The sequence below is a fragment of the Castanea sativa genome, chromosome 1 (assembly GCF_040712315.1).
Source record: "Castanea sativa cultivar Marrone di Chiusa Pesio chromosome 1, ASM4071231v1".
NCBI lineage: Eukaryota > Viridiplantae > Streptophyta > Magnoliopsida > Fagales > Fagaceae > Castanea > Castanea sativa.
The window spans coordinates 38,425,357-38,451,762 of record NC_134013.1 but is presented as its reverse complement, the minus strand read 5'-3'; the positions used below and the strand labels follow the sequence as shown (position 1 = coordinate 38,451,762).

General features: G+C 35.4%; 3 protein-coding genes and 1 pseudogene across 3 annotated transcripts; 1 reads left to right on the top strand and 3 right to left on the bottom strand.

Annotated features, from left to right (window-relative positions):
- The first annotated feature begins 4,227 nt into the window (after window positions 1-4,227).
- On the top strand, window positions 4,228-5,252 carry LOC142642997 (uncharacterized; annotated as a pseudogene).
- An 11,612-nt stretch (window positions 5,253-16,864) lies between these two features.
- On the bottom strand, window positions 16,865-17,410 carry LOC142626423 (uncharacterized). The gene has a single exon (XM_075800248.1). It carries the CDS (start codon window positions 17,408-17,410, stop codon window positions 16,865-16,867), a length of 546 nt encoding a protein of 181 aa, XP_075656363.1.
- Window positions 17,411-21,654: 4,244 nt separating this feature from the next.
- LOC142626412 (uncharacterized) lies at window positions 21,655-24,455 on the bottom strand. Its single transcript, XM_075800239.1, has 3 exons — window positions 24,209-24,455; window positions 22,432-22,658; window positions 21,655-22,341 (listed from the first exon to the last, which is right to left on the bottom strand). Exons 1-3 carry the CDS (start codon window positions 24,453-24,455, stop codon window positions 21,655-21,657), a joined length of 1,161 nt encoding a protein of 386 aa, XP_075656354.1.
- A 93-nt stretch (window positions 24,456-24,548) lies between these two features.
- On the bottom strand, window positions 24,549-25,573 carry LOC142626403 (uncharacterized). The gene is made up of 3 exons (XM_075800228.1): window positions 25,219-25,573; window positions 24,903-25,045; window positions 24,549-24,809 (listed from the first exon to the last, which is right to left on the bottom strand). Exons 1-3 carry the CDS (start codon window positions 25,571-25,573, stop codon window positions 24,549-24,551), a joined length of 759 nt encoding a protein of 252 aa, XP_075656343.1.
- Between the last annotated feature and the right edge of the window lie 833 nt (window positions 25,574-26,406).

The window sequence follows — 26,406 nt, the reverse complement described above, 5'->3', positions numbered from 1 at the left end:
GTGTCAATATATTCAAGTTCTCTTTTGTTTTAAATTTTATATAATTTATGTTTCTTATAGACTCCCTTAGAAAATAATCTTGGAGCCGCCACTAGTTTGTTAGCCCACTTTTATTACTTTTTGGTTTACTTTTTTTTAACACAAGAATTGTTTGCAGGTCCCCTAGGTTCCACATGACTTTTTCTTTTAGTTTATTTATTTTTTATCATACATTCAGCAATAAACTTTCAGCAAAAAGCTAAATAAGTTGTTTCCAAATGGACTCCAAGTAGGAGGACTAACCAGGTGAAACCAATCTTTTGAAAAGATGAATTCCATGTTTTGAAAGGAACTTGTCTTTTCAAAAGACGAGTTCCATTTAATGAAGTTTTCATCGAGACTTGTCTTTTGTCTTTTGAAAATCATGGTGAGTTGTGAGTGGTGGACAATTATTTTCACATAAACACACTATTGGCACCACATTTGTTTTTTTTTTTTTAACTACTAATAACTTGTCATTGGAGCAAGTTGTGAAATATATTTGGAAGAAGTTGTGTCCCTAGATTTATCCAAAAAAATTCACCCCTAGACCTAAATATGAAATTGTTTAGCTTATTTTCTATCAAAGTTCGGATATGTGTTAAAACACAAGAGCTTGTTTAGACCCCAAATTTTAAATTACGGCTAGATTGCGTTTTCTCTTACTTAATCAAAGTACGGAATAAGAGTAAATGTGCACAATGAACCGACAACTACTCTAGTGCATAAACATGAACAACAAACAATAAATGTAAAGCAAAAGAGTGAGGGAAGAGAAATGCAAACACAAGATAACACCAAGACCTGTTATTGAAAAGGAAATCAAAGAACTCGGCGAAAAACCTCTCTACGACCCTCCAAGTCGAAATCGATCCACTAGAGAATAATGTTAGAGTACACGAATAACAAAAGACCCTCCAAGCCTAGTCTACCTAATGTACTTGAGCCCTCCAAACTCCTACTACCAACGGACTTCTCGGAGTCATGTATTCTCTAGCGTTCCGGATCTCGCAATATGCCAAATTGCATCCGCCAATCCTCTCCATTTCATTAGAAATGGAGAGTGTCCAGTTAAGGGCTGAGATTGATTTAAAATAAATCTATGACCTAAAATCTGCCACATCATTTAAAATCACTAACAGGGACTTAACTGAGTAAAAGGCTAAAACTAACGTTAGTTTCAACATCGTTTTCTTCTCCAACTCTCTATCCCTCTCCTCTTCGTTTCTCTCTGCCTCCCATCAAACCCAGCGATGGTCATTGGTCAAGCTTCTCCCTTTTTTCCTTCCTTGTTATAGATTTTGGGTAACTGTTGTTGCCAAGATCATCCCTTTCTCTCTCTGTTGATTGATTAATTGGATTTGGATCGTGGAACTTCCTATCCTATTAAATCTAAAATTGAATAAATAGGTAACTGCTGGTTCAAAGTTCTGGTTTTTAAGGGAGGGGTTCATGGTAGGTAACAATCATTGAGCTCAACGCTCATTCTTCTACTTTTTGAGGTGGGGTTTCGTCATTCTCTGCCAATTTTTATTTCTGCAAAGTTGGGGATCTTTGTTTTTCCAGAGAAAGACTTTTTTTTTGGTTTTTGTTTCTGAGCTCAATTAAGAGGATTTTTCAACTTTGTATTGTGAGGGGTGAAAAATGAAAATTTTATGTTCTGCAATACAATTTCTTTTTGTGTCTGAACCCAGTAAATGCCATAGTAAACTGATTATTAGAGAAAGGTAGTTTTTCTCTTGGTTTGGCTTTCTGGGGTTCAATTAATTTTGTAGAGATTATAGTTTCTGAGGAAAATATAAGACAGAATCAAAGAAAATGCATGCCTAGCATCGCAGTCCTGGAAATGGGAATAGGTCTAATTCCATGGGAATGGGTATGGCTTCATCTCGGATTTCCCCTAAAGGTTCAGTTAGGGGTCATGGGTTTTATGGCTCTGAATTCCGGAACTTCAATCGAGGTTTTGGCCGTGGCCAAGGCCACCCAAAATCATTTCAATCACCACATGCCACCCAAAAAAACAGAGAGAGACTCATACACCAACAACAGTTACCCAAAATCTATAACAAGGAAGGAAAAAATTCAATTAAAGAAAAGCCATAATATTTCATGCTATAAATGAAAGAAAGGGATGATCTTGGAAAAGACAACAAGAAAAGAAAAGGAAAAAAAAATACATAAATTTGATATCAAAATTTCCCCAAGAAACAAAGGTGGATGGCTGGGTTTGATGGGAGGCAGAGAGTATGGAGAACTGGAGAAGCTTGACCAATGACCATCGTTGGGTTTGATGGGAGGCAGAGAGAAACGGAGAGGAGAGGGATAGAGACTTAGAGAAAAATACCTAAATGTTGAAACTAACGTTAGTTTAGCCTTTTACTCAATTAAGTCTCCTGTTAGTGATTTTAAATGATGTGGCAGATTTTAGGTTATAGATTTATTTTAAATCAATCTCAGTCCTTAACTGGACACTCTCCATTTCATAGAGAAATGGTGAGGATCCGGATCCCCTCTTCTCAGGGGCTTCGTTACTGGTAAGGCCACTCTTAGTGCCCGTTTGGTTGGGCTTTTTGGGGGTAAAACGCAGTTTTTACATAAAGCTGAGTTTCTAAAGGCGTTTGGTGAAGGCAAAACGTAACTTTTATCCAAAAGTTGCGTTTTGAGCAAAGGGGAAAACGCTAGATTCGTTTATGGAGCTCTGGAGGTCCATAAGCAAAACGTCCCTCAACGTTTTCAGCTATCCGTTGGGCTGAGTCCTTAGATTACCAAATCACCCTCTCATCTCATCTCATCTCATCTCTTCTCTACTCTGCCTCTCCGTGCTGCTACCGATCTCTCTGTGGTAAGTCATCCGTGATTACTTCTTCTTCTTCCTCTTCTGCTTTCTTCTTCCTCTTCTTCTTCTTCCTCTTCTGCTCTTCGTTTTTTCGATTTGTAATTTTTTTTTAAAATTTAGTTATGATACTTTCTGATCTGAGAAAGTGTTTTTGAAGGTACTCATTTGATAAAAAACGCACCAAGCAAGACTGATCTGCTACAAAAAACCACCAGGTACGCATTTGAAATTTTTTTTTTTTTTAGATCGTTTTGAGTTTTTGAGGGTTTGGAGATTTAATGATGACCCATTTGGTTCTTTAGTTGATTGGGTTTTGAAATTTGTTTGTTGATTGGGTGTATTTGATCTAACTTTGTTAGTTTGTTTGGGTTCTTTAGTTGATAGTGTGTGTTTGTTTCGGTTCTTTATTTTGTGTTAGTTATAGATGAAACAATTAATTGGAAAGAAGGTTCTTTGGTGCTGTTCATTAGCGCTGTTCATTAGCATACAACATATAATTTTTCAGTAAAGGTGTAAATTTGAAATTATAAATTAAAAGCATAAGTTGGAATCAATTAAAATAGAGTTCATAAATCTAACATCATTAGACCTCGTATAACCTTTTAATATGGGAAAGATTAGGATTGATACCATGGTACTCCCTCAAAATCTAGTTCATTTATTGAGTTCAATGAGCAAATAATGAGGAGAATATCATGAATAGATATTGCCTATATGGTTTTTGAAGAACGACTTAGATGGAGATGTGCTTCTAGTGTCATATTTGATCTTCATATTCCAAACTAGCTAAGGCTAGATATGTTTTCCAAAGAAGCAAGGGGATAAGAAAAGAAGATTCTAATGATGCTTTTAAAGAGCATATCGATGCCTCTAGAAGTTTGTTTACTAGTTCAAGTAAGATTTCTAGTTCTATTAGGAAAATGTAAGAATTGATAAGAGTTGATTAAAAATTAAGTGTTTAAGCATGAGAGACTGGCAGTTAATGCAAGGGACTGTCATCTAAAGTATTGGGATTCCTATGGTGGCAAATGTTTGGCAACCATCCCTCCCCACCCCCGCATCAGCTGCTGCTGCTGGGCATGACCCATCAGCAGCAGCGGCCTGCATCATTCGCTGCGTGGGCATGCCCCATCGGCGAGCGTAGCGGCATCGCGGGTAACGTGGTTAGCGCTTGCATAATATACTTCATATATTCTCTAAGAATGCACTGCATAATAAAAAATATGAACTAGTTACTTGAGCAAATTGATACATATTTAATTATTTTCACTCATTTAAGTGTAAACTTATTTTTTATGTTATTGATTGTGCGTTTTTTGCATTTTTTACAATCTTCTATTTTTTGCATTTCTTATGGTTGGTTAACTTTATAGATGGGTAAAAAGACCACTTCCAACCCCGAGGTAAAAAAGGCTAGAGCAGATTAGGATATTAATCCAACGTGGACAACTACTTTTTGTAACCTTTGTGTGGAACAAATTCAAGCCGGTAATAGAACAAAAGGTGCTGGCTTTAGTACCAAAGGTTGGTTCAATTTGGTGACCAAATTTTGTGATGAGACCGGTCAAAACTATGATAAGGACCAATTAAAAAGTAGGTGGGATGTATTAAAAGGTGATTGGAGAGTGTGGGAACAATTGAGGAATCTTGACACAAGTTTAGGTTGGGATGCAGTGAAGGGAACGATTGCGGCTCCTGATTATTGGTGGGACCTAAAGTTGAAGGTGAGTTGAGTATTTTATTAATATGTAGTTAGTTGGAGATAGTTTTTTTTATTTTTTTTATATTATTCTTATATGAGTGAAATTACAATTACATTTTGTAGGAATTACCCAAAGCTAAAAAATTTCGAGAGAAAGGTCCACAGAATCTAGAACAACTTGAGATAATGTTTAGGGATGTTGCAACAACTGGGGTAGCTACATGGACCCCTTCTTCAGGTACATTGCCTCCAACAATGCCAAAAGAAGGTGCTGGTGATTCAGATGGTAGCTCTGAATTTAAGGATAACCAATGTGACATGAGTTTAGACATTGATAGTTTGCAGCAAGGACATACTAGTCAATCATGTAGTTCAGGACAAAAGCGAGCTAGTGAATCAATACCCTCACAGAAGAAAAAGAAGAAGATAGGAGGAGCTGCAATGTTGGACAATCGTATTAGTCAATTAATAACTGTATGTCAGAATAGGTCTGAAGGTACTTCTCGAGAGTCACCAAGTTCAATTGATAATGTAATGGCGATTGTGAGAGCACTTCCTGGAATGGAAAGTACGTTTGTGGTTCAAGCTTCCATTATCTTACTAAAAAAGTCACGTAGGGAGATGTTTCTAACTTTCAAGGACCCAGAGTCACAGCTGGAGTGGCTACAAGCAATGATTTATAACCAAAAGAAGTGACTAACCTTATGTGGTATTAACTATGTTGTATTGACTTTAAACTAAGTTAGCTATGTTGTATTAACTATGTTGTATTTGCTATGTTGTATTAACTTTAAACTAAGTTAGCTATGTTGTATTAACTATGTTGTATTTGTTATGTTGTATTAACTTTAAACTAAGTTATGTGATATTTAGTATTAGCTTTGGACTAATATATGTGTAATGTAAACACATTTGAAATTTTCATTACAGTGTTATGTACTTGATGTTTTGAATTGTCTTGGTATGTTGTGAATTGTCTTGATTGAGTATTTGTTACTTTGTTGTGTAGCTTACACCAATATGGATGATTATAATGGTACTCATGAGAGTGACTTTTTTATGGAACTATTAATGGATGGGGATTACAGAAATTATTGTGATGATCATGATGGTGGTGATTATAACAATGCTGACAATAATAATGATGGTGCGGACAATAATAATGATGGCGATGACAATGATGATGATGATGATGGTGAAAGTAGTGACAGTGATGATGACAGTGACGGTGATTCTGATGATGATGATGATGATAGTAATGACGATTCTGACGAGGAGTTTTACCAGCTTGTGACAGTTACTTGTGAAGCAGTTGTGACGTATTTCAATAAGTACATTAATAAGACTCCTTGTTATCATTCTGAACAAACAGGGTGGGATTGGCTGAGACGCTGTTTGGAAGGTAATGAGAATTTGTGTTACAATATGTTTAGAATGAGAAAGGAGGTGTTTCATAATTTGTGTCAAGTTTTACAACATGACTTTGGACTTCAACATTCAAGGAATATAAGGTTAGAAGAGTTAGTGGCAATGTGTTTAGTGATACTTGGTCATGGAACATGTAACCGAATGGTTCAAGAATTATTCCAGCATTCGGGTGAAACCATAAGTAGACATTTTGAGAAGATGATCACTCTGTTGGGTGCTCGCTTTGCAGCTGCATATGTAAAGCCTTTGGATCCAACTTTTAGTGAAATTCCAACCAAAATACAAGACCATCCAGTTTATTGGCCACATTTCAAAGTATGTGTACTATTGTATATTTAAATAAGTGTTATTGTCTATAAGATAATACAATGCATGTGGAACTGAAAACTATTAATGTTTTTATTAGGATTGCATCGGTGCGATTGATGGCACACATGTGATAGCGATTGTACCTACTGAGAAGTCCATTCCATACTTTGGAAGAAAGGGATATCCAACCCAAAATGTGATGGCTGCATGTGACTTTGATATGTTATTCACATTTGTTTTGCCTGGATGGGAAGGTGCAGCACACGACACCCACATTTTTCTTGATACTATTCGTAAACAAAGTAACAACTTTCCACACCCACCACCAGGTTTGTAATTGGTTAATCAAATGTTCATTATAATGACATATTGTGTGTGTGTTAATATAATTGAATTTTTTTGTCTAGGGAAATATTATGTAGTTGATTCTGGATACCCAATGATGAAAGGATATTTGGCACCATACAAAGGGATATCATACCATCTTCAAGACTTTCGAAGGAGAGGTGGAAGCCCTAGAACTAGACATGAAAATTTTAATCATGCTCACTCATCTCTTCGATGTGTGATTGAGCGCACTTTTGGTGTGTGGAAGAATAAATGGAGAATTATTAGATACATGCCATCTTTTCCATTCCATATCCAAATACTTATTGTATCTGCTACTATGGCTCTTCATAATTTTGTTAGACTAAATGATAGGGATGATAGGGAGTTCATAAATGCCAATCAAGATTCAATTTCTAGAAGAGAACATAATAGGTAGCAGTTATGAGCAGAACTCAAGATCTTTAATAGATCCTGCGATGGTGGTTCTTCGTGATTCCATTGCAAATTCCATTTGGGGGGGTGATAATTAGTAGTTGTATTTTTTTTTTTATAATATCATGTAGTACAATTTATATTTGGGTTATTGGTATGTATTTTATATCTTTTTACATTTTTATATAGCACAATTTAAACTTGGATTATTGGTGTATATTTTATCATCTTTTTACATTTTCATTTTGTGCTTCATGATGATAACAATTATTTAGATTTAATTAATATTAATAAGAAGTCATTAATGGTAATAACAAATAATTATGACACTAAAAAAGAATAATTGCCCAAACATTATTAAAATAATACCAATAATATAAATTTATTTTTATTATTATTATTATTTACTAAGTATATGAAGTAGTTGATTTAAGTATGAAATAAACTCTCTTATATATACATTGTCCTTTTTGGTAATTTATTCCTCAAATTGCAACTTTTATAATTTTAGCCAAATATTCAGCTTTTTCAAAAAGCACTTTTTAACAGCTTTTACCAAACACTTAGCTTTTTGAAAAATCACTTTTTCATTATGCACTTTTTCAAAACTCAACTTTTTCATTATGCACTTTTTCAAAAAGCCCAACCAAACTCACCCTTACTCTCATAAAAAAGTACAATTGAAGTTCACTCTTATCACTCCTTTTTTTATTATTTTATGCGTCCCCCCTTTTGGAGGGGGGGGGGGGGGAGCTGAGGAGGGCTTTATTTATATTGGTGATCCCCTTCTCTCTCTTGTAGGCTGTGGTGTAGAGAGGAGGAAACGTGTCCCATCAGTGGTCTCCTTCCTCCTTTTGGGGAGTGAGTGTTTTTATGAGTGAAAAACATTGTTCTACTAGGTCTACTAGTATAACCACTTAATTCGAATGTAAATGTTGCTGAATTTAGGCATTATCTTTCCTTATTCCTCAGCTATACTTGTTCAATTTTTAGTAATCTTTGTCTCTTCCAAGGCTGCCCTATCTCCTTGGTCATGTGCCAAGAAAAGGGCCCTCCTCGATTATGTGCCAAGGAAGAAGGGATTCTTCCTCAAGCCGTGCAAGGCCAATTATTCAAATCTTCTTTCTTTCTTTCTTTTTTTTTTTTTTTTTTTTTTTTTGAGAGAGAGTTTCAACTTATGACATCTGCTCATGATGATAGCTTTTTATTATCAGACCAAGACACTAATCAGGTTTTGGTGTAGGCGAGGATTGAACCCTAAATCTCTTATACAACCATCAGAGACTTTACCAGTTGAGCTAACTGGAACCCACTTTTCTTTCCTTTTTTTCTTAGTAGTGTTCTATTGTTGCTTCTTTTTTTCTATGCTTACCTTGGACCTAGCCCAAGATTTCTCTCTTCCTTTTCCTTTTTTTTGGCTTTAGGTTTTTAGGCCTCTCGTATTTATCCTACTCCCCCACAGTTATTAATAGAAATTTATTTTGATTGTGTTTGTATAAAATTTTGATAATTATGGTATTCATTTAGGACAAAGTTTGGCAAAAAAACTTAGTTGTAGCTTAAAGCTACAGTTTTACTTAATTTCTTTTTATTGGATGGAAATTTTGACGAATCCAACGTTGGATTTAATTTTCTTTTTATAATCTCCATATTTGCAAAATTTCCAGAAGATTAAAGATGAATAACTATGTTATTAATTAATTATTTAAATTTTAAGTTTTTGTAATCTAAAATCATGCAATGAAAAAATAGTTTATCAATCAACTGGTAAATAACATCTGATCGGCATGAAATTTGACAGGTGTATTAAAGATATAAACAACATGCAATCCAACGGTTAGATTTTCAAATTATGTAACTATATTAATTTTTTAATGAAAGTTGTATCCTTAGGTTACAACTATATTTGTAGCCAAATTTTGTTCAAGTTATTATTATTATTATTATTATTGTTGTTGTTGTTGTTGTTGTTGTTGTTGTTGTTGTTGTTGTTGTTGGAGTGATAGGTCCAGGAGTATATATTGGGCCAGAAGCCCAATACGAGGACATTAAGTAGTCCGAGAATGTACAAATATCTTCCTAAGAATCCGTGTTGGTAAGTTAAGAAATAAAGTCTAATCATGATCGTCCTAGAAGGTGATCTGAGGAGGAATACTTCCTCGGCTGAGCAAAGTTGAGGTCGGAAGGTACGGCCTGCCACCCAGTAACAACGTTCTAGGAGATCTTGTAGGTGAGGATATATATCGTAAGAGCACAGAATAGGGAAGACTATGAAATATCTAAGAGAAAGCTACTACCACCGAATTGAATGCTCTACAGCTAACTCTCTGGCCGCATTAATGAGGAGGTGATGTCTGAGTAGCAGTGTACAGCCTTACAGCTACTCCTAAAAGCTTCAGGGAGGTGCTGATGGGAAAAGTATCCATACTAACAATGTGATCCATACATGGAGGATATAGAAAGGATGGAGGATTGTATAAAAGGCAGAGAAAACCCCTAGAATGTTGGATCGGAGAAAAAAGAGAGAAAAATAATGTAGACTAAAGAACAATATTTGTAATCTGTCTCTGAGTGAGATATATAGGAGAACCAACGATGATTTTTTTTATATAAAACTGTTTCATCTTTATTTTTTTTGGTCACCTTGGCCCATTGCAACTGATGTAAAAACTCATTAGAACTTAAATTTCAAACACACTCTCTACAAATTCAATGTATTGGGCTCTTTGGGTCTATTCCCTTCTTTTTTTGGGCTTAGGTACAAATTGTGTCCTTATTATTATTATTATTATTATTATTATTATTATTATTATTATTATTATCAGGTGTTGATTATTATTGTGTGTTTTATATGAACTATTAAATGTATAAGTATGATAATTAGTAATAGATATTAATTATGATTGTGCTTGTATCTATCTTCTATCATATAATTGAAGACATTTGGTTTTTAAATGACCTCAAAATATTGTCACATAGTTTTTGTAAGTTTTTGTGTCCTCATAATTTTAAACGTCATTATTCTAATACCAATATATATATATATATATAACGAAAAATTAATTAAAGAACAAAGCTTAGCTACAAAATAGGTTGTAACTTTAGACTACAACCTTATTCAATATCTTTTTATTGGAGGTGAATTGTGACAAATCCATCATTGGATTATATCTTTTTCTTATATCTTCCATGCTTGCAAAATTTTTAGAAAATTAAAGATTAATAGTTATGTCATCAATAAGTTGTTTAAATTACAAATTTTTGTAGTTTTAAATTATGAATAAAATATAAACTTAAAGACCATAAAGTAAATGACAAAATTTAGCTATAAAATTAGTTGTAGCCTAAGGCTATAATCTTATTCAATTTCTTTTTATTAGAGGTGAATTTTAACAAATCTACCATTGGATTACATCTTCTTCTTATATTCTCCATACTTGCAAAATTTCTAGAAAATTAAAGATCAATAGTTATGTCATCAATAAGTTGTTTAAATTGCAAATTTTGTAGTTTAAAATTATTCATAAAATATAAACTTATAAATCATATAGTAAATAATATCCAATTGACATAAAATTTGACATGTATATTAAGAGCATATAGATTCTGTAATTCAACGTTTAGATTTTCAAAATATGTAGTAATGTTTATTTTAAGTAAGATTGCAGCCTTAGGATACAACCAATTTTGTAGCTAAACTTTGTCTTATAGTAAATAATATCTTAACAATTTTTTTTTTTTTTTAAAGAAACAAAGACATACAATTTAATAGTTAGATTTTTAAAATATGTAGTAATATTTATTCTATTTAGTAAGGTTATGCCTTAAAGCTACAACCAATTTTATAACTAAATTTTATACTTAATCAAAACTGTGTTTTTAGAACATTACTAACAAAATCCTCAATTTACTATTTTAGTCAATTTAGAAAGAGAAATTGAGAATTCGATAGAAAGAAAAGTCTTGTGACGTACAGGTTAGACCGGAAAATTGAAGAAAAAATTAAAGCAAAACAACCATACTTTTTAGTTTTCAGTTTTACAAGTCTCTCTCTCTCTCTCTCTCTCTGTCTTTTTTTTTTGGAAACCAGTTTTAGAAGTCAAGAATGTAATAAATCTCATTTATTGACTTCTACCAGTTTTAGAAGTCAAGTATGTAATAAACCTCATTTATTGACTTCTACAGAGGTCAATTTTTAGGCACTAGAAAAGTGGCCATGGGTGATTTCTAGAAGATACAATATAACACACATGCCAAAATTTGCTGAATAGCATTATGAAAGTAGCACACAGACAAAATTAATTAGTTAAGTATACTATTTTTAGAATTTAAGTTTGTTAAACTCGAATTTGAGTTGAAAGTACTCGAGTTTCAGTCAGTATCAACGATTTACTTAACTAATTAATTTTATTCATATACTATTCACCAAAATGGTTTTTAAAATGGTACAACTCAGCAAATTTTGGCCAACAACGTGCTTCTAGATGATACACGGTCCTTTTTTTTTTTTTTTTTTGAGTGAAGAGATGGAACATGATACACGGTCTTAAAGTCTAACTTCTCCTCCACTTTTCCAAAAAAAAAGAGTCTAACTTCTCCACCTCATCACCTTCCCTGAACCTCGCGTCTTTTGCACCTATTCTATCACGTAGCACCTGTGACTCTCTGTCTTCTAGATCTGCCACGCTGGTATATGACTCTACGTGTGCAACTAATCTAAGACAAAATTATTCTCTGCCGCTATAATATTTTCACTAAAATAACGGTAAAATAAATTCTCTTTTAAATATTATAAATGTGTGTTTTTCTGTCCTATTAATAAAATTATAATAGGTCTCAGGACTCAATCACGTGAGAGGAAAAGTATGCATTGATACTCCTGAAATATTTTATAATTTTTTTTAAAATTTTGTGACATCATTTTTTTATCTACCACGAACAATTTGTAATCTAAATTTTTTTTATATATTATTTATAAAAAATTTACTTAAAATTTGTTGTGAAAATATTATATTTAAGTTTTATTGATAATTCTCTCAAAAAAATTTATTGATAAAGTTACTCCTTTCCCAGTCAAATATAACACATAAAATTGCTTTTCCGTGGTTAGACTGGTTTGAATTTGTACTGTTTAATATGAATGGAAGGATTAAGATTCTAAAATATTGTCTTCTAGATGTCATGAGATATATGAGTCTATAAATAAATAAATATCATGACATATGAGTCTATAAATAAATAACTCATCGCTAAAATTTTTAGTAACAATTTGTCTACTTTTCGTTTATCTCAAAATTTGATAAAAGATTAATTTAATCTTTAATTGTTGGCATCATTTTCTTAAAGAAAAGTATTATCCCTATAACCTTAAAAATTAAGGACCGATAAAGCCCCTACAATCAAGATTATTGGTGTATGCATGCACTTTGTAGCCATAATTTATCGAACATCTTTATTTTGTACTAGAATGAAGACATATCTTCTTCTTCTTCTTCTTCTTCTTCTTCTTCTTCTTCTTTTTTTTTTTTTTTTTTTTTTTTTTTTTTGAGAATGTACTAAGCATATAATATGATCTATATCGACATAAGATTTTTTTTTTGTATTTTAGCAAAAAAAAAAAAAAAGAATATTTTAATTAAAAAAGTATAATATTTATGGATTCTATTTATAGATAATTAATAACTAATGGTGATTTAATTTAAATATAATAATTGACAGAGAAATTTTTTTAAAAAATTATCAAACAGTAGGGGCTTTTCGTTTGATTTGGAAAATTTTATTCTGTATTCTTTCTTGTTGCAAAAGAAAACCTCCTTAAATCAGACTTATACGGAACTTTTTGTTTGATTTGGCAACAACTATCTTGTATTCTTTCTTGTTGCAAAAGAAAACCTCCTTAAATTCTACATATTTCTCTATAAATAAAAAATAACTTTTTTTTTTTTACTTATTTGAAGCCATGTAAAAGAATATGCCTCAAATAAAAAAAAGAAATTATATTTGTCATTGATTGACCAAGATCTTGGAAAGTGTTTTTTTTCTGCCAAGTATTTCTTTATTATTGTAAATCTACAATAATAAACAATGAGGTAACCCTAAAGTTATCTTTATACTTGTTACTTGATAAAACCCAAACTTCCTACTTAGAAATGATGAGAAGTTTCCATTGACAAGTAATCAATCCTACACGTTTACTAGGCACTGACCTGTTTTTTTTTTTTTTTTTTTCCTGAAAGCCCAATCAAACTTCATTCATTTAAAAAAGAGGAATCAAAATACAAAGCATCACGAGCTAGTGGTGGCAAATTTTCCAACCACACAACCTCATCATCTAAAACATTGGCATAACGTGCTAAAGAATGGGCCACAGAATTGGCACTACGCCTAATACAATTAAAAGCCACATAGCGATAGGGTAGCTAATATCATCATAAATCACACCCAGATGAGACCAATTTGGAGACGTGGAGGAAACAACACTCATTACCATCGCATTATCCCCTTCAACAATTAATTCTGAGAACCCCGTGTCAATAGCAAACCTATTGCTTTCCGGCATGCCAAAGCTTCCGCCTCCTCTCAACCACTGCTGCCCCCTTTGCCAATAAAGCTGCCATTACATCCCCAGTTGCATTACGAATCACTGCTCCTACCCTCGAACCGTTTGCAAACGTATCCGCATCGAAATTCAGCTTGTACAGTTGACCCGGTGGAGGCTTCCAGTTTTGCATAATTTCAGGTGAGACCGATCCTACTACAAGTGAGCTTTGAGCATCTCTATACTCCTTCAAAAAGGTTGTGGCTCTCTGATATAGTTACCCTGGATGTTGCATTATTCCTCCATGTATCAGAGAATTCCTACGATGCCAAATAAGCCACCCTTGAACTAAAAATGCCTCAAGTTCCTCCACCGGAGATTTGGTCATCATGAACTGAAATAGTTGCAGAAATCATCCCCCTCTCTGCCACACTTCTGTATTTGAGCAGTAGACCCAGCCCACACATCTTGAGCAACGCTGCATTCCCATATTGCATGGAGCACAAATTCTGGACATCGTTGACACAATCCACACCTATCCTCTGTTAGAATTTTTCTTTGAACCAAGTACACTTTTGATGGTAGAATATTAAGGCAAGCCCGCCATCCGAAGATTTTAATTTCTCAAGGCACCCAGAGCTTCCAAATCTGAGTCCAAACCCGATGATCTATCCTTTGTTCCGAGCTCTCTTCTCTTCCATTAGCATCTTCAGGTAGCATGTGAGCAACATGGTACCCCGATCTAACTGCATACTTTCCATTGCGACAGTACATCCACACCATCTTATCTTGCACCTGCCTTCAGCTCAAAGGAATTCTAAGGATTGCCTCCACATTAAACTGATTAAATATCATGTAAATTCTCTCCCTAACCCATTGATGCACTCTCCAATCAATTAAATTTGAGACGCTCCATTCCCATTCATCATATTCAGTAGGAAACTGAATTTTATTAGTGGGATGATTCGGTATCCACTTATCTTCCATCACTCGGATTGAGAAACCCATTCCCACCCTCTAGTAGCACCCCTTTTTCAATATTTGTTGAGCAGCTAGCACACTCTTCCAAACATAGGAGCTGTTAGGACAATCTACCGCCTCCATAAAGCTACATCTCAGAAAGTACTTGGCCTTGAAACACCTAGATAAGAGTGAATTTTGGTCTTGTAACATCCGCCAACCTTGCTTGGCCAACATAGCTAAGTTAAAGCTCCTGAGATCTCGGAATCCCATACCACAATCCTTCTTAGGTTTCGTCAAGAAACTCCAACTCTTCCAATAAATTTTCCATTCATCACCAGTCTGCCCCTACCAAAATCTTGCACAAAGAGCATCTAATTCATTGTAAAGTTTTGCTGGCAACAAGAACACGCCCATAGTTTACGTTGGAATTGATTGGGCCACTGCTTTGATCAGAACTTCTTTTCCTGCTCAAGAAAGCATTCTACCCTTCCATCCCTGAAGTTTTTTCCAAACCCGCTCCTTAATATATACAAATGTTTGGTACTTGGCCCTACCAACCAAAGTTGGTAAACCCAAATAAGAATCAAACCTATCCACTTTCTTGACTCCCAAGGCTTGTTTAATCCATTGCTTCTGTCTCTTAGATGTATTACCACTAAAATATACTAACGACTTCTCAAAATTAATGCATTGACCAGAGGCTTTAGCATACAATTGCAATGTATCAGAAATCACCTGCACTTCTTCCTGATTTGCCTAGCAGAAAATCAAAGAATCATCTGCAAAAAGCAAGTTAGAAATACTAGGTGCCCTTCTGCAAATCTGAACACCATGAAGATTCCCTTCATATTCAGCTTTGGAGAGCAAAGAAGTAAACCCTTCTATACATAAAAGAAACAGGTAAGGTGATAGAGGGTTCCCTTGATGGAGCCCTCTCGGTGGAATAATATTTCCATATGCTTTACCATTAATACGAATCGAGAAGGAAGGTGTGGTGACACAACTTATCACCCTATTAATCCAATCCTCAGGAAATCCCTATCTAACCATCATTCCCCTCAAAAAGGCCCATTCTACTCGGTCATATGCCTTACTGACATCTAGTTTCAAACCTAAAGCTCCTTTTTTCCCCCTTTTCCTCCCGTGCATTGCATGTAAGGTTTCATAGGCTATCAGTACATTATCTGTGATAAGGCGGCTTGGTACAAAAGCACTCTAGGTGGGAGAGATCATCTGAGGTAATATTATCTTCAACCTATTAGCTAGCACTTTAGAAATTATTTTGTAAAAAACATTGCACAAACTAATGGGTCTGAAATCTGTCATCTTCTCCGGAGACTAAATTTTTGGAATAAGAACAAGATGATTATAATTTATCTCAGGTATCATAATGCCAAAATTCAGAAATTCCAACATAGCAAAACTAACATCATTACCAACAATATGCCAAAAATTTTGATAAAAAAGAGCATTCATACCATCGGGTCTCGGAGCTTTAGTAGGTCCCATTTGAACTAATGCTGCTTTTACTTCCCCCACATTATACAGCCTGGACAACTCTTCCCTCATATTTGTGGTCATCCATTGAGGAACAGTGTTAAGACATTCCTCCATCCTTTCACATGTGCTTGAATGAAATATAGTCTCAAAACAATTAACAGCCACCTCCGCCACATCTCTAATGTCCTTTACCCAAATACCATGTTGATTTTTAATGCCATGAATAAAATTCTGTTTACGCCTTTGGGAAGCTTTTAAGTGGAAAAACTTTGTATTTCTATCACCATGCTTTAACCAAGATACCCAAAGACCTTTGCGCCCAAAATATTTCTTGCTTAAGGAAAAGATCATCTAATTTCTTGCTTGCTGCCAGGACTTTCTTTCTGCTCTCCTTCGTTAACTCTTCTTCATTCATTCTTTCAATCTTCTTAGTTACTTGTTTTATCTCATCTGTATTGGGAGTTGTTTTGGACGAACCCCAGGCCAGCAATTCCGCTCCACAGCTCTTAATCTTGTTGACTGTTGCACATAAACTAGCTGCATCACCACCCGAATTGACCCAAGAATCCATGACCACTTCTTCACACTCAGCCCACATCAGTCAAGATTCTTCAAATCTGAAACAACGTGGTCCTCCTCCCTTGAAATCACGGTCAGTTTTGGTTTGAAGAAAAATCGGGACATGATTAGAAGCATGGCTGAACCCGTGGCTTAAAGTGCTAGCAGAAAATTTTTCCTTCCATTCACGGTTTGCAACGGCTTGATCCAATCATTCTCTAGTATTTGCTACACTAGGTCTTTTATTGTTCTACATGAATTTATACCCTTGAAAGCCCAAATCAAATAAATTACAAAACTCCAATGCTACTTGAAAATCTTCCATCTGTTTGTACTGAGGTGGATGTCTGCTTTGCTTTTCTGACTGGTGAAGAATTGCATTGAAATCTCCTACACAATACCATGGCCCATCCACAAATGAAGAAATATGTGATAATAGCGCCCACGATTTCTTTTTTTCACTTGCTTCCAGCCACCTATAGAAACCTGTGAGAAACCAAGTAAAACCATCTTCCTCGACCACTTTCGCCAATATGTGATTCTCAGTAAAATTAATAACATCTAGTTGAACCTCAAATTTCCATATCAATGCTAAGCCTCCCCCAGAATAAGGCTTCTTTACAATAAACTTATTCCGAAAAGGCAACTCTCTACCATGTTTTTCAAAACCTTTTTTATCCAGTCTTGTCTCCATTAAGAAGCAAACTATGGTAGCTTGATCCCTCACTAACTTGTGAATGCTTTGAACTATCCAAGAGTTCCCAAGCCCTTGGCAGTTCCAACTTAGAAGCTTCATTGTGCTTGGCAAGGGTGCATGGGCACCCCCGTCGTTTCCTCTAAGTTAGAATCACTATTGCTTTTTACCCGTTTCACCACTGCATGTTGCTCATCTCCCGCCATGTAGCTCTCCTCTCTGCTTGTAACTCTTTTCCCCAAGACAGACTTAGCCCCCTCTTTAATAAATTCCACAGGCCCAATTTCCATACGTCTAAGCCTAGTCCAAGTTTCCTTTTGTTTTGGGCTTTAAGGCCCAACTCCTAGGTCCACGAACACCATGTGCATGGAGTCTTCCACTTCAACACTATCCCCTGCATTTGAATTTGGCGTCGTGATTGTAGTATCGGATACACCAAATCCCACACCTTCCTTATCAATCTCCTCAATCCCATTAATTTCGGTTGCCACGTGTGTCCCTTCCAAATCTGTTCCCTGACTTTCGTAGTTTTCTCCCTTACATATCTTATCCTGCTCCCTAGGGTTCTGATCAGTTACTCCGCCGTCCACCGTCTCTGTTCTGTGACTGACCTGGCCAGTCTGGTCCTCCCTTCGTTTAACCTACCCTGCTACCTTTTCCCTATCGTAATTTCTGCGAGTCGGTGATCTATTTTGGCCACCCGTAGCCTTCAACCAGTCCTCGTATTGACAAACTACCTCCCCCTCGAGCAAAATGTGAAGCACAATGCTTTAAATCATGTCCCAGTAAACCACAGTAATGGCAAAACAAGGGAAGTCGCTCATATTTAAAAGTAACCCAGTGACTCGTGCCATTTGAACTAGCCAAAAAAGCCCCTCTTCGGATCGGCTTTGCTATTGGGATAACAACTTTAACCCTCATAAAGTAGCTCTTTCCCTCAAGTTTTTGTTTTTTCTCAACTTCAACCACCGAACCCAATCTACTTCCCACTGTCTCTGCAATTTTAGGTGACACCATCTCAAACGGAGTGCCCCAGATTTGCACCCAAAAGGAAACCGACTCAAACTTAACATTGTCTGCCGTCATCCCTGCCTTCCATTGAATCAACATCAAAACCTGGTTATCAAAAGACCACGACCCACCCTTAAACACACGATTCATCTCAAATTCAGATTGTGATGAGAATCAACAAGCATTCAAGGATCCATTGCATGTTCCAGTTGGGCCTATTACAAGAGCAAGATCCAAGAAGATTAAAGAAGCACTTAATGGGCTGATTCAAGAGATTTGGGTTGATTCTAATATAGGAAATTCCAAGCTTGGCCCAAAGGAAGATGAAAGCGTAATAAATTTAATTCAAGCTATTTAGGGCTGATCTGACTTAATTGGGAGTGATTTATGGCATGAATTAATGGCTGATTGACTTTCCAGCTCTGTATCAGTTAAGGCAGATTTTTTCCTATTTTGGATTTGCTAATTTCAAACCAAATCAACTTTTATTTAGGGTTTTATTATTTAGTACGTTTTTTTATGTATTTTCCTTGTTTTTAGGTACATTTAATGCTTTTTAGGTCAAACTTGATTCTTGGTATGGTAAGGTATCAATTAGGAGTTATTTTAGAATATATTTTCTTGTCTGTCAAGTTTTATGGAGCCCTTAAATAGGCCCTGAAGTCTGTAAACGTTTTATAGAATATTATTGAATAAAATTCAGAAAAGGTGAGGCTTTGCTCTCTTTTGGTTCTTCAAGAACTGTGAACTTATCAAGGATTCTCCTTGTGGCGTTTAAACTTTATACCTTTGGTTCGTGATTCTTTATAATCATTGGGTCAAGGTCAACTTATACCTTTGGTTCGCGTTTCAATTATAAACGTTGGGTCAGGGTTTCTATCATAAATCTGATTTTTAGCTTTCCTGGGTTAAATATTCCAATATTGATTGTTGGGTCTCAAAGCGTGTCGGTTGAGGTTCGCATCAGATTGGAATCTGAGTTGAAATAGATTTGTTCCCACCTCAATTATCTGGACTCCTTCCTCCAAACCCCATGCCTTCAGCGTAATTATGGCTGCCTTTCTATTGAAAGGCCGACAAGTAAGAAACTTCCCAATCATACTAAGTGCACAACTCTCCATCCCTTCTTTGCGTCCTTCATTCGGAATCTCAATAACATCTTCTTTGAATGTTTTGCAATATAAGGTAAGAAATTTTGAACAATTTTTTGTTTCTTCCCCTTTGATTGCACATTATGATTTCAATCTCAAAATTTTATATCCTTGATGTTAAGTATTAAACTACTAAATAGAAAATATCAATCAAACAAAAATTTAAATAAAAATTACGATTCTAGTCCCCAATATTCTCAATTATCCAATAAATTTTAAAATATTAAAATGTCAATTTCTAATAAATTGAAAGATAATTTTAAAGTATATTTTGTATCTTTTTATTTTGTTGCTTCGTAGTCTCTCTTTGTTCTCCTTGAGTGCAAATGTTGGTGTGAATTGTACATTGCTTTCAATTTCAATTTTTTGAAAATTTGTAGAATCACCATCCTATTCATTCGATAAGCTGCTCTCACATTCATTTGAAGTATCACTAATATAAGTCTGTCAATAGAACACATTAAGAAATGTATTACGACATGTAGGGGTAAAATACCAAATTTGCGATTTTGTAATATTTAAAAAATACATACTTCTGTCATTTTCTAATTGCTTTGTCAGTTTTTATAATAGACTCAAAAAATTTCTTGACGGTGTAGAATTCCCATCCAACTTTGAGATTATATTCATTTAGTTGCAATTGGAAAATAAATGTTTTTCCATTAAAACTTTCTACATGCATAGATAGGTCGAGCTTTTCAAACACCTAACAAAAATAATATTTTTCAAATTGTATGCTAAAAAAAAAAAAGATACTAAAAACTAAATTTGTATTACATTTTTTTTATACCTTTAAACATTTGTTTAAAAGGTATTTTGCTAATATGTTGGTCAATTTTTTTGTTTCAGAATAAAATAAAATGAATATAAACGTTCCTGAGCTATCTTCAACCTTCGTGGAATTATGTACTTGAAAAACTAAGTGACATATATAATGTGAATACCACATTATTATTTATTATAATTTTAATTTTAATATGAAAGTAAACTTTTTTTATTATGTGTAACTTGAGATTGAGAAGCATGCCTTTTTGTTGAAATGATTGCACCATAAGCATTCATCTCTTCATTTTACCTTTTTACAATACACTTCGCAAGAGATAAAGTACCAACCAGAATTATCTACCTCAACGTTTATTATCTTTCATGATAGGTGAAGACAGTTTCCTATAAATTGAAATTTAATTAATGACTATCAATCAATTCACAATGTTATAGCAAAAGTTTGTGAAAGCAGTAGATATAATGAATTGTAACACTCATTTGGTCTATAGTGATTGTTTTTATTTTTATATTATCATGCACTTGATAAAGTATTATATGGCAATTGCTATTCCTACATGTCTTGAATTGAACGTTATCAACAAAATGCCATGGAAAGCAATGTTAAGGATACAATGTTCTTTTTCAATTTTTTTCCTTACCTCATTATCAGACTTCCATTCCATTTTTTCTATTTCATTTTTTTATTTATTATTTTTTTATGTTCATATCTTCTTGAATTTTCATTTGTTAATTTAATTGTCTTGGCATTTCTACAATTGGTTGGTTATTTTCCACTTGCTTGTTATATTGCATAAATAAATTTGATATAAACTTGTAGATATTGTAAATATATTCAAAATGGTTTTTGAATTCAAAATAAAGAACTTACTGATATTTGAACCTAGCAGCCTCAGGAATTTCCAAATTAATATAAACTTTTGTTACACTTGTCAACAATAAGTTATACTCTCCTGCGTTTAACATATAGAACAATTTTGTTTGTGCCTAAGTTCTTATAAACACAAATAGAGAAGATAAATGAGTTTGCCTTTAAAAGTCTTGACAATTAAACATGTAACGACTATAATAAAAAGGCCTAGATTTTCAGTAAAAAGTTGTCCTCAACTTGATTTGCAATTGATCCCAAAAGTGTAAGCTTTATTTTATTTTTACTTTGTTCAAATTCTCCAATGTTTGATAAAGTTTTTTGAGAAAGAAACTGATGGATTTTATTAATGTACTTCAACTACATCTAATTGTAAAATCGAAACAATATGCGATGGGACATCTTCCATCCATACTGAAAAATCTGGTATGCATAACGCATTTCTTGCCAGACTATGAGCAACCCTATTGCCGTTTCTCTTAATGTGAGAACAAACTTATATAATTGTTAGCAAACATTTTCACATCTTCTATCTATAAACCCGTTGGTGATAAGCTACTCTCCTCTGACTTTAAAGCTTGAATCAGTCCAAGAGAATCACCTTCAAGGATAGCACTTCGAAAACCCAACTCAAACGCAAAAGACAAAGCCTTGAGTGCTGCCAACACCTCAATCTCTTCAGCCTTGTATGCTTGAAGGATTTTTTTTTCTGAGCCAGAAGCCAAAACAACTCTATTACTATCTCGTATAACCACTCCAATACTAGACATGCTTGATTCACCAAATATAGCACCATCAAAATTTATTTTCACCAACCCAGCTTGTGGACAACTCCACCTTGTTCCTCCACTGCCACTGTTTATTACTTGGACGTCTGGAATCTGCAGATTCGCTCGGTACTGTGCCAACATTTCCTTCGTCTGTTTTGCCACTTGATGAAGCAAAACAGCTTGTAAGTTCAGTCGGGCTTTATTCCTCTGATTCCACACCATCCAAGTTGTGTATGCAAACAGTACTAGTGACTTCCCTTCTGCAATCAGCCAAGACAATAGCTCCTTTACATCCATAAACTCAACCTCAAACCTGAAATCCCATGCTCCACGATCAGTCCACACCACATCCAACTCCGGGCATAACCATAATGCATGCTCAGGTTCCTCCACAGAAGAATTACATCTCACACAGATCGGATAAGTTACAATCTTCCTCCTCATCAGCGCCTATTTAGCTGGTAGAGCATTATGACAAGCTCGCCAAAGGAAATTTTTTATTTTTGGTGGAACTTGCATCTGCCAAATCTCCTTCCAGACCTGTTTGTCACAGATTGGGGGGGCTTGTGGGTTTAATTGCGGCTCAGACTCTTGCTTAAGGAACCTATATCCAGACTTACATGTATAGTGACTTGAAGTGGAGTAAGGCCAATATAAGGAATCCTTTGTTACTGTGCGGCTAAGAGGGATTGTCTTGATCAACTCAGCATCCTCTTCAACAAATAGACCATTAATAAGCTCTTCATTCCATTTTCTTGTGAATGGATCTATAAGTGAATCCACCGTATGATTTTCAAAACCTTCTATTGGACAAATTGGTTGTCGTAGGGGGTGTTTTCTTGGCAACCAGTGTTGCTGCCATATATTAATTTTTTCTCCACTTCCAACCCTCCAAATTTCCCCCCTTTGAATGATGTCTCTCCCTCTAAGAATGCTTTTCCAAGCATAAGATCCTAACCTTGATTCAGCAGCCTCCATAAGTGAAGAATTTGGGAAGAAACGGGGTTTAAATACCTTGTAGAAAAGTGAGATCTTATTATGCAAGAGTCGTCATGCTTGCTTAGCTAGAAGAGAGTCATTGAACATGGCAAGATCTCGAAAAACCATTCCACCAATGGTTTTAGATTTTGTCATGTCCTCCCATTTAACCTAATGAATTTTTCGATGGTCACCTCTTTGTCCCCATCAAAACTTCTTTATAAGGGCCTCAATCTCATTGCACAAACTTACCGGCAATTTAAAGCATCCCATAGTGTAAGTAGGGATGGCTTGAATAACTGTCTTTAAGAGCACTTCCCTTCTGGCTTGGGAGAGTAATTTTGCCTCCCACCCTTGAAGTTTCCTCCATACCTTCTCCTTTATGTAATTAAAACTCTTCTTTTTTTCCTTTACCAACTAAGGAGGGCAGCCCAAGGTATTTTTCATATTGCATGATTCCTAAAACTCTCAAGGTCACCTTGATCTCATCCTTCACTTCTTCCGATACAGAGTTGCTAAAGAACAAAGAGGTTTTACTTCTGTTTACTTTTTGTCCCAAGGCTTCCTCATACTTGTTTTGTATGTCTATCACCTTGTCACACTCCTCTATTGTAGCCCTGCAAAAAATAAGACTATCATCTATAAAGAGCAGATGCGTTAGTTTTGGGGGTCTCCCGCAAAGGGAGTAGCCATGGATATCATCTTGTAATTCGGCCTTTTTTATCAAACCATTCAGCCCTTCTGTACAAAGAAGAAATAGGAAAGGTGAAAGTAGGTCTCCTTGCCTAATCCCCCTTGTAGGAAAAATCAATCCACATGGTTCACCACTCACCAAAACTGAATACAAAACTGTTTTCACACAACCCATCACTAGATTTATCCATCTCTCCCTAAAACCCATCTTCCTCAATATCCCTACTAAATAATACCACTCCACTCGGTCATATGCTTTACTCATATCCAGTTTTAGTTACATATACCCATAAGAGCCCTCCTTATACTTCTTTATACTATGTAAGGTCTCAAAAGCCACCAAAATGTTATCCGAAATTAATCTATCCTTAGTGAAAGCCGATTGGTGTTTGTGATAATGGATGGAAGTATTTTTTTTTTTGGCGATTTGCAAGGACTTTGGAGTAGATTTTGTAAAGGACATTACAAAGGCTGATGGGACGTAATTGGTGTGCATATTCAGGAGAATTTAATTTTGGAACAAGTGTAATAAAAGTATGGTTTAAAGGAGCTGGTATGGTACTTGAGTTCAACCAAGACAATATGGATGATGTGACATCATGATTTACCATTCTCCAAAAATGTTGATAAAAGAGCGGTGGCATACCATCAGGTCCAGGTGCTTTGAGGGGGGCCATTTGTTGGAGAGCACTAAAAACTTCACATGCCTTAAAGTCCTTACATAGGACTGCATTCATCTCCTCATTTATCATTGTAGGCACACACTCTAACATGCTAGCTGGAACACTACCCTCTGTTGAAGTAAAGAGTGACTTGTAGTATTTAACCATGACCTCACCTACTTCTTCTTGACTAGTTCTCCATACCCCATCCTCATCTATAATTCTGTCCATAGAGTTTTTTCGGAATCTCTTTGAGGCATAACAATGGAAATACTTAGTATTTTTATCCACTTCATTTGCCCAAAGAACTCTAGAAAGTTAAGCCTACATTATTGCTTCCCTATCTTGTAAAACCTCAATATCTCTTTCAATCTCTCTAACCTGAAAATTGTTCCCACTAATCATGGCTGTCCTTTTGTCCTTAGCTAAAACCTGCTTTAACCGATTCAACTCCACCCTCACATTACCAAAAACATCTTTCTCCCACCGACCCAATTCCTTCCCACATCTTTCCACTTTTCTCAAAATATTTCCGTCAGCCCCTAGCCCACTTCCACTACCCCAAGCTGAGTATACTACTTCCTTCTAGCTTAAATTTGAGAGCCATATTTGTTCAAAACGAAAGAGTTTTTTCCGAATAGGTGGAATCAAACCTGAGAGTGAGATAAGAATAGTTACATGGTCAGATGACGTACAAGTTAAATGGTACACTCTTGAACCTGCAAATTTCATGAACCAGCTATTTGTGACCAAACATCTATCAAGCCTCTCCCAAATTGAAACTCCACTTTCGAAGTGCTTACCCCAAGTAAACTTTGATCCTTCAAAACCCAAATCCATAAATTCACACTCTCAATCACTTCTCTAAACTACTGCATCTGATAATGTGGTCTTCGTGCACCCCTAAGTTTCTTATCTTGTCTGATAATTTCGTTAAAGTCCCCACAACAAAGCCAAGATTTCTCTTGTTGTGAATTTAAATTCCTTAGCTTACTCCATGCTTTATGTCTTCTTGCTGTATCGGGTTCACTATAAAAACCTGTGACTCTCCATTCATTCTCTGTATTTTTATCAATCACCGCATCAATATAGTATCTATCAGAACCTTCCACTGTTAAATTAATCGAAGCTTTCCAATAAAGAACTAAACCTCTACTCCTTCCCACTCTTGGTACAACCCATCTATAATCAAAATCAATACTACTCTGAACAAACTTTAGCCTTGCATCATCTGTAAGTGTCTTAGCTAAAAACACCACAACGGGATCTTTTGCCCGTATGATTTCAACGAGCTCCCTCCCTGTGCGTAGGTTCCCAAGCCCGTGACAGTTCCAAGCTAAATAGCTCATTACTGTTGGGCGGAGTTGAACAACAGCTCCTGCCACTACTGAAGGTGTGTTTTCGTTCCTGGGGTCAGCTTGAAATCTTTTTGCTAACAATTCAGGTAGGTCTTCCTCTATTCTTGTAGCTCTCTTTTTTCCAGGAGGTTGATAGGTCCCTGCCGTGTTGCTCTTTGTTTTTCTTTCTCTGCGTGTCTAGGTAGGAGCTACACGATTTGTTTCTAAATGGAGAGCCCTAGCTTCTAGAAAGTCACGTGACTTTTTAAGTTGTAAGGAATCACCTAAATTGTCACATGAGCTAGGGTTTTTTGTTGCTTTCTTGCCCGACCCCAAAAGTGTAGCCGCTCCAAACTCCTTAGCCAAACAAACCTCCTCATTATTTGCTTCCAAATCAGATTCGGTCTCATTAGTATTGTTTAATTCCACCGTTATTTCCTCATAAATTTTGGCTTTTTAAACCCGTATCCTCCTTCCTATTTCCATCCACCTTATTGCGTATTAATGAGGAAATATTATCACCATTATTGCTGTCTTCAATGCTAGCCGTTACACCTTGTGATTGCTCTGGCATCTTTACTCTACTTGAAACTGAATTCCGACCAGAATCACGGTCATCTGATGCTCCTGAACTCTTCTTCTTCTTCTTCGCTGCACAGTAACCAAGGACCATGATTGCGTTTTTCCTAGCAGCTATAAAGAAGGGTGCTCTTAATTGTGGTCCAAACTCACACTGCTCTACTTTAAGTGTACCCTCACTGTCAATCCATAACTCACAATCTCTGTTGTCGTGAGTAAGTCGCCCACACCAGTAGCATAAGTTTGGCAACCTCTTGTACTTGAAA

Coding starts and splice junctions, on each gene's coding strand:
- LOC142626423 (XM_075800248.1), bottom strand. CDS start 17,410: ATGAAGCTTCTAAGTTGGAACTGCCAAGGGCTTGGGAACTCTTGGATA.
- LOC142626403 (XM_075800228.1), bottom strand. CDS start 25,573: ATGAGCTATTTAGCTTGGAACTGTCACGGGCTTGGGAACCTACGCACA. Junction 25,046..25,218: donor AAGAAGACATAAAGCATGGA/GTAAGCTAAGGA, acceptor TGGGTTTTGAAG/GATCAAAGTTTACTTGGGGT. Junction 24,810..24,902: donor CTTGTACGTCATCTGACCAT/GTAACTATTCTT, acceptor AATTTAAGCTAG/AAGGAAGTAGTATACTCAGC.
- LOC142626412 (XM_075800239.1), bottom strand. CDS start 24,455: ATGGACAGAATTATAGATGAGGATGGGGTATGGAGAACTAGTCAAGAA. Junction 22,659..24,208: donor CAAAGCACCTGGACCTGATG/GTATGCCACCGC, acceptor ATTCACTTATAG/ATCCATTCACAAGAAAATGG. Junction 22,342..22,431: donor CCCCAATCTGTGACAAACAG/GTCTGGAAGGAG, acceptor CCAGCTAAATAG/GCGCTGATGAGGAGGAAGAT.